Source organism: Temnothorax nylanderi, unplaced genomic scaffold (assembly GCF_030848795.1).
Source record: "Temnothorax nylanderi isolate EJ_2023f unplaced genomic scaffold, tnyl_v1.0 TNYL_tig0117_pilon, whole genome shotgun sequence".
In the NCBI taxonomy this organism is placed as follows: domain Eukaryota; kingdom Metazoa; phylum Arthropoda; class Insecta; order Hymenoptera; family Formicidae; genus Temnothorax; species Temnothorax nylanderi.
This window is the reverse complement of record NW_027249179.1, coordinates 60314-69338: the sequence shown is the minus strand read 5'-3', so window position 1 is coordinate 69338 and position 9025 is coordinate 60314. Positions and strand designations below refer to the sequence as shown.

Here is a 9025-nt window from a genome sequence, read left to right as displayed (position 1 = left end):
TCCCTTATTTTTATCTAGGAAATAATATTAGAAGCTCATCAAGACTCATCATCGAAGGGAGACACTTCCGCGTGTGTTTTCTTACTATAACTCTATTCTTACATTTACATTTATGTTTTATTAACGCTATAAAAAGATGCATACCTAACATATTACGTTAAAATTAAACGGGTTTTTACGTATCTATATTATAACCCTTGTATGCTTTGCAGACGATATCCTAAATGGATCAATCAGTTTTTATCTCTGTCTGCGTAAATATACCGAGATAATAGAAAAAAAGGTTAACATAAAATCTTACTTTATAAAGATATATATTTTTATGTACAAAAACTTAGGAGTATTATAATATATTATACATTATTGTTAAATATTTAATTAAAAAATTATTTTGTATACGTATGTATTTATTATTTAAATTAATAATAAATGTATAATTTTACTTACAAAATTATTGCTGAATCAACAAGAAAAGAATTTTACAATAGAATAAACTTTGACCTTGACTAATACTGACCAACTATAATTAGAACTTACATTTCAATTTTGGTAACAGGAAAATGATCGCAGAAAGTGAAGAAAATATGGTAAGTATACGAATACATACACCTGTTTTCGGGCAAAAAGTTAAAATTACAATTTTTTGAAGCCATATTCAAATAGGGCCCTTACAAATCATTTCAATTTTTAATTAACCAAAAATAGTTTGCTTGTTGTATCGATATTGCAGGAGTGCATTTGAAATATAATACAGCAATTTTTATCATAATCTTACATTGAATTACTTTTTTAAAATAAAATTAGCCTTATTTTCGGTATAATTTGTCCTTAAAATTCAAGGAAAAAAAAGAAACACATCAAGAAGAAAAATAAAAAAATATTATACATTAAAGAATTTATATACATGTTTTTAGATTAACATGTAAATAGCTTCGCTTAAAGAGAATTGATTCGTAATACGAAAATAAAAATTTTTATAGTAGCGTTACAAATTCATTTCTTCATAAATCGATGTAGCATATTGCTTAAGCAGTACCATTTGATACGTCCTGAAAGATATGATAAAAAAGTTAGATCTCTGACATGATATCTCTGACCGGGCCTGCCATTGATTGGTCGGATAACATTGTATTTTAGTTATCGGCGTTATCAGCGGTGTCGGCGTTAAAACTGTCCCGGAAATTTCGCGAGTCGCGTTCGAGATGGTCCACTTACTCTTTTACCTCGAAAAGTATAATACCTTTTGCTCTAAGAGAGCCTGGCGATAAGATTAAAAGTGGCAGCGACATTTTTTTAACGACGACACGTCCTACCGTCACGGCCTTATAAGGCCCGAAATTTTGACCAGGCAGTCTTTCAACAAATCTCGCCTCTGCGGGGACGAGGAATCGACCCGCACGGCTCTCCATCTTTAATTAGCTTTAAGGTATGTCATTAATTATCATCGACTGCACCTCTCTTGTGAAACAATTAGTTATTTTAAATAAAAATAATATTTTTGTTAATAAAAGTTTATGATGCAAGCATAATCCTTATCGAGAAACTTTATATTATTTTGTACAGTAACATTCAATAAAAAGAATTTATAAAATTTGATATAATTTCTTTCCTCTAGCATTTATACTTTTCTTTTATTATTATCAAATTCTTGCTTTAAACAAAACAAAAATAAATATTAAATTATTTTTTCTTAAATTATTTAGGGGGAAATATCTGATGCATTTTATCATTATTCGATTGTATCTTAATTATATTACTTTCTTGTATTACGTACTCTCTTAGAAGCAGATTGGATCCATGTTTTCACAAATTTTTTTCGCTTACATAGGTACGATGTTAACGATGAAGTCCTTCCTGCCATTGATGCTTGTTATAGCGGCTTGTTGGGCAAGCGATCCTATTTTCGATGACGTGCCTCCTCAGCTCATTCAAGAAGTTTCAGACAACTATAGATTACCAAACGATGTCGTACCTATCAATTATGATATCACATTGGAGCCGATTTTTGAGTCACCCAAAAATAATTTTAGTTTCAATGGAAAGTCTGTAATCACTCTCAAAATTATAAATGCTACAAGAACCATAACGTTCCATGCCAAAGAACTTGAATTCGTTCAGAAGGATGTTATTTTAACAGAGGAAAAAAAGGGCAGCACTCCCAAGGAACTACAAACAATTGTTTATGATCCGCAAAAGGACTTTGTGATACTAACTTTTAACGATACAATTAAAGAACAAGAAAATGCAAAACTATCTTTGAGTTACACTGGGATATTAAATGACGACTTACGTGGATTCTACAGAAGTTCTTACCAGAATAAGGACGGAAAAAAGACGTAAGATAAGATAACAATTAAATTTCTATTTTAATTTTCACTAAAAATTGTTAAACTTATTTTTATAATAATAAGAATTTGTTGTGCACTAAATAATTAAGAAACAACTTAAGACTAAAACTTTTATATTGTACATGTATATTGTACATTATGTAAGCTTTATATCAACTTAAAATTATCTAAAATCTTTCTTATTCTGTATTACAGTTTAAATGATTGAATCAAGATTGTTAAAAAAGAAAGTTAACCTTAATTATAAATTCAAGTAATACGGGAATTTTTCCAGTTTTTTAATTACAAGAATTGTTTTCCTCTCTTTATAATTTTTCTTCTAAATTTTCTATTATAAGAATCGAATAATTAATTCTCTTTTTAGACAAAGTGGATAATGTGGAATTTTTTAAACAATGTTGAATCAAATTTTTTACTGACAAATCAATATCAAGATGAATAATTTCTTTGAAAACAAGCAATGCTATTTTAACAACCAAATGCAAGAAATGGAAAATTGTTTGAAATGTTACAATTATTTATATGTTACAGGTGGCTCGCAACAACTCAGTTTGAACCAGTAGGCGCGAGACAGGCCTTCCCATGCTGGGACGAACCGTCATTGAAAGCAACTTTTAATATTACTATCAAAGTCCCTAAAATTCAGGGTTACAAAGCAGTTTCAAATATGCTTGGAAAGTCTGATAAAGAGGGAACAGTTTTCGATCGGACGCCAATAATGTCCACTTACCTCGTAGCTTTTGTAGTCTCGGATTTCGAGACTTTGGAGAACAAAGACAAAACTTTTGGCATTTTGGCGAAACCTACGGTAGAGAACAGCGCGAAGGAATTCGCATTTGATTATGGATTGCAAACGTTGGAGGAACTGAAGAATTACACCGGCATCGATTATTACGGAAAAACAGGACAAAGCATGCAAAAGATGGATCAAATTGCCATTCCAGACTTCGCGGCTGGTGCTATGGAAAATTGGGGTCTTGTGACGTACAGGTAATGTCGGTCAAAGATCGTTGATCGAAGAACGAATAAGTTGTCTCAAAATACTTACAATTTTAAACATTGATTAAAATGACTTACAAGTAATCAATTTTATATGGAATGTAAAAACTTTTGCCTTGCACAATCTTTATGCGTCTGCAAAACAAACGTGACCATTATATCTCTTTAAGTATTGATTTTAATTTATATAAGCCACAAATATTAAAATAATTATTATAAACGCGACAATGTTATTAGTGCATCAAGAAATAACATATTATTTATTTTTCAGAGAACCTCGACTTCTCTACGTAGTGAATAAAACAACCACGGCAGACAAGCAGGCTATAGGGACAGTAATAGCTCACGAGTTCGCTCATCAATGGTTCGGTAATTTAGTTACTTGCAAATGGTGGAATTCTATCTGGCTAAACGAAGGATTCGCTACCTTCTTCCAATATTATATTTCTGATAAAGTTATTCCAAAATTGGTAAGTACATAAAATATCAAATATTTTTAATTTCGAAAGTTATAATAATTAGAATGTGTTCTGTGCACTAAAGAATTAAGAAACAGCTATTATGTATAAATTTAAGTTAGTAAAGAACACGATTTACAATTAACATTGTAATTAATCATACTGCATTAAAATTGTATATAGAAGCCCGATATTTTTAAAGAATTTACATGATAAAACTTGTGGTATATCACTTATCGTAATTAAAATTACCAGCCGAACTATATTGCAGGATGAGGATGACGATTGGCGTCTTATGGAACAATTCGTTGTTACAAATTTGCAAGCATCCTCGTTCGTTGTTGATGCAAGTAGTAAAACTCGTCCATTGGAACCTGTTGAAACCAGTATACAAACTCCCGCCCAAATTAAAAGCTTGTTTGACGACATTGCCTACAAAAAAGGTACATTAATCCTTTCTTTTGTATGATAACGCAATAAAAATGACATCATTACTCTACAATCATTACTCTAATTTATATTATTCATCTTTGCAGGCGCTTCTATTCTTAATATGATGAACGGGTTTTTGACGGAAACCGTCTTCCAAAAAGGACTTAAACAATATCTAAATGATCAGTGAGTTTATTATAATCATATTTAAAGATTCATATTTATGAAAGTAAGGAAAGCGTTTTCTTAAACATTTATATTATATAAACATTATATATATATATATAAACGATGCAATAATTATACTTAATAAGCACACGAATTCACCACTTTAATCTTATTATCTTTTGTGAGACATTTTTAAACGCCTCACAAAATCTTTATATCAGCTATTGTATTAATATTAATATTCACTTAAAATCAATGTAACTAATATCTTAAAAAAAAACTATCAAATAGAATTGGCTATCATTATACTTATACTAACAAAACTATATATAAGTTTTAAAAGTTAATTTTTTTTTTATTTTTACTTGTGACCATTACTGGACGTAATTGCAGTTGTGTGCAACATTTAAAAAAATATAGTCGATAAGATAATAAGACAATCATAACTTTTCAGTTTTAGCAAAAGCGAGACTTCTTCCGTTACTTCTAATGATCTCTTCGACTCTATCCAAAAATCCGATAAGAAACTGGCAGATTATTTGCCGAAAAATGTTTCTCTTAAAAAAGTTATGGACAGCTGGGTAAACAAACCTGGATATCCTGTTGTCACCGTCACATGGAACGCGACATCAGAACAATTTGATGTAACACAGGAACGATTTTTCCGAACAAAATCACCGAAAGAAGATAAGACTCAGTGGTATGTACCCATCAATTTTGTAACGGAAGAGGATCCGGAAGAAGTGCTGCCCGCGGATAGAAAATCTCGCTGGTTGATACCCGAAGAAGTTATGTCAATCGAAAACTTGAACAAGACGAAATGGATACTTTTTAATAAGGATCAAACAGGTATGTGTTGATCATCGTTATCTTTATTCATTGTTAACGATATTTGTGCATCTATCAATTGATATTATTTTAATACTAACGTTATGTGTAAATTTTTTATAAGTGACAGAGCACATTGAAGACTTATTTCCATAATGAAAGTAGTTTATGTCTTGCTTTTTGAAATAGACTTTTGTATTTTATCATAAAATATTCTCTTCCGTAAATCTTTTATGTAACAAAATTATGTCTTGTACACAGTAATGTAAAACAAATAACATGATAAATTTAATTTATATTTTAATTATTTTACAATATCATATTAATTAACTTATATTAGTGACTTATGCTTGTTTCATAATCATGATTAAGTATACAGAAGCAAATTTATCGCGAAGACAATGATTAAAAATTGAGTAGAACTCAAGAATACTAAACAATATTATTTTACAGGATATTATCGTGTAAATTATGACAAAGAAAACTGGGTGCTTTTATCGGAGTACTTATTAACGTCTGATTACAAAAATATAAGCGCGACTAACCGCGCTCAATTGATTGACGACGCATTAAATCTCGCGCGAGCAGGACGCTTGAAGTATACGACTGCATTGAATATTACGTCGTATCTGTCAAACGAGGTTGATTATATTCCATGGTATGCCGCTGCCAGAGCACTCAATTATTTGGACAGCGTATTACTGGGCGGGAAGAACTACACAGCATATCAGGTAAGCTGAATAAGAAGAAATATACGCGATATTGCAGATGTACGCTGTTAAAGTAGTGTCAAATTATACTCAATTTGAGTCATTTTTAACCATTCCTATAAGTTGAAGTGAACCAATGGAGTTAATACTGTTTTGTGTTAAAATAATAAATTTCGACACACACACGGTAGTTAAAAATAACAAAATGTTATTTGATTTAAGGTATTGGTTTAAATTTCATCCTTTAATATTTAACAGTGTATGTTTTAATAGCAAAAAAAAGGAAAAACGTTTGCGAGTGTCGTTCTAATGCATCACTGAATTTCAGATATATGTCGCTAATAAGACAGCAAATTTTGTAGAGGAAGCCAACTACGAAGATCCGGCAAATGGTACGCATGTAGATAAACTTGCCAAAGTGTTGGCATTAAACACGGCTTGTAGATATGGACTGGAGTCCTGCGAAAAGTTCGTTAATGAGAAGCTCGCAAAATGGTTGGAACAGAAGCCTAAGGACAATAAACAGATGTAAGTCCGAAAAATTTACAGTTTCGTGAAACCGCAACTATAACGATCACATTATACCTGCTGCAAATAACAATAAGATTTCTGAATCATTTTAAAAAAATCTGTGAAGTTAAAAATTCTCTGCATTACAAAATAGAATACGTGTCTTGTTAACACATCATGCGTACACAGTAAAAAATTTTGTGTTAATGGAAGTCCACTCTCAATTTTGTGTTAAAATAACTCATTTATCGTGTTATTTTTTACATTTTTTACTAAAAAAATGTCGATATAACATTTCTAAATGTAAAAAATAACACGATGAATGAGTTATTTTAACACAAAATTGAGAGTGGACTTCCATTGACACAAAATTTTTTACTGTGTATCTAATCTATACAAATTGCGACTGCGTGCTTTCAGACTGGTGCCGGACCTGAGGAGTGGAATTCTTTGCGCCGGGCTGCGAAACGCTAATCTAGATACATGGAACAAGACTCTAGAAAAGTACAAGACCATCCAAGACAAGGATGAAAAGGCGGACGTTCTGGCCGGTCTTGGTTGCGCCAAGTCCAAAGAAATTGCCAATAGATTCCTCAAGTCATCTCTTGAGGAAAATTCTGTCGTCGATGTTTTCGCTGCGATGAATTCGGTATGTGCGGGTAATGCCGAATCTTTCGACGTCCTCATAGAATTCATCAATACTTATATCGAAGATATCCAAGAGGCGTAAGTTGTTTTTCACTGCTTACTTTGATAACGCACGATACGTCGTGAATAAATTGATAATATAACGATTTCTTTACAGAGATAAGAAAGATAACTCGCGGCTCATTAGCCTCTTGAATAAACTTTCTGGCAGAATCGTATCAGCTAAGCAATATACAGAGGTAACGTAATTAATTTCTCTCTAATTTGATCTATCATGCTTTTGTAAAATAAATAAGAAAATTAAGCATTTATTGAAAGACATACTCCTTCAGATTTAACATTCATATCGCACATATCATATATACGCAGCATAAATTAATTTTCATTATAAATAATTTCAGCAATATAATTTAATTAATATCTATCCATTGAAAATTAACATTGGGTAGTTAATATCCTCAGTTTTACACTGTCTCAAATTTAAACACTTTTTTTTAAACAGCTAAGTGCCATATGTGGATACGTATCAGGTTGCGATAACGTATCTTTTGTGTAACTAAATTTTAGTAATTAGAACCTATGAGACATTTCATTTCTATCTCGTCCTTGATCACGCTCAGATATCTTATCTCAGAGTGGATTGATTAGACGTTTCACAATTTTGCGAAATATTGCTTCTCCAAAATGTAGTCGATTGTCATCAACATATCATATTGTAGAAATAAGTTAATAACATCAATGACTAATATTAACAATCTTAGGAAAAACTGTTAAATAATCGTTTTTGCATTTTTAGTTGTCGATACTCGTACATGGAAAACTGCAGTTGATCGATAAAGTTGAGGGATTAACCGTCGCGATAGAGAATCTTGCTTGGATAAAAAATTATCGAGAAGAAGTTGAGGATTGGATAGAAGAAAATTGTAAAGCATGCCAAAGTGAAGGCTCTGCCGGTTCCATTACGTTGGCGTCGTTGCTTCTGATTGCGTCATTGTCATTACTCACACGATTCTATTGAAAAGTCAAATTTATCGTCGCGTGTGTAATATCTTTATTTGATCGAGTTAAACTTGATCATATTTTCTCAATGAAATCGATGTCATGTATAACACTTTTCCGATTCTTTCAACAATAATTCAATTGTTGAGACATTATCACGTTCGATTTTGTAAGTGAGAAGATGAGATTGCAGAAAGGTCCTGCAGATGTATTATATATTACTTTCCCAATTTCTCATATTTGAAGTCACAACAAATGCATAATATGAACGCGCATTTGTTGTAATTTATCAAGATATCAAAGATGCTTTTGATAATGCTGATAAGCATGTTATCATAATATTTAACAAATTATAGATTAAAGACCAAATATACAGAACCATCCTGTACTGCGAAAATTTAACACCGTATAATTATGCTGAAAAATTATTAAAACGTATAATATAGTTAAATATAATTGTGTGTACGTGGTATGATTGTAAATATACTAATTGCTATTTATACCACTTATATTGTAGCTTATTTAATTTATAATTATTTATGACCGAAATAAAGAAAGAGAAAGACGTTTTTCGTCAAATTTTAGCGGAAGGACAATCGAGTTGAAATGTTTACAGAGAGATTATTTTTAATTGTCAAATTATAAAAAGATTTTTTGCAATGTGTTTGATTGATTACTCTAACATGCCTTTTACAACATTGTAATTTGCCTGATCGCAAAATGTATTAATAAAAGATATAATAATTTGTGTTACTACGTATAGTTTGGGAGGGATTAACAAAATGCACGTCGTCAGTGCAAAATGTATAATTTTTATTATTATGTAAATATTAACAATATTCATAAAAAAAACGTTACACGGATTGAACATCCTTAAAATGGTCATAATAATAAACTAAAACTTTGGTGTAAAACTTTGGTTTTT

At 31.0% G+C, this 9025-nt stretch overlaps 1 protein-coding gene across 1 annotated transcript; it reads left to right on the top strand.

The window, feature by feature from the left end:
• The first annotated feature begins 1206 nt into the window (after positions 1–1206).
• Positions 1207–8853, top strand: LOC139776357 (aminopeptidase N-like). Its single transcript, XM_071712929.1, has 12 exons — positions 1207–1426; positions 1829–2336; positions 2880–3338; positions 3619–3817; positions 4077–4248; positions 4342–4423; positions 4860–5254; positions 5687–5964; positions 6272–6471; positions 6874–7179; positions 7259–7340; positions 7898–8853. Exons 2-12 carry the CDS (start codon positions 1834–1836, stop codon positions 8117–8119), a joined length of 2898 nt encoding a protein of 965 aa, XP_071569030.1. The 5' UTR covers positions 1207–1426; positions 1829–1833; the 3' UTR covers positions 8120–8853.
• Positions 8854–9025: the final 172 nt, after the last annotated feature.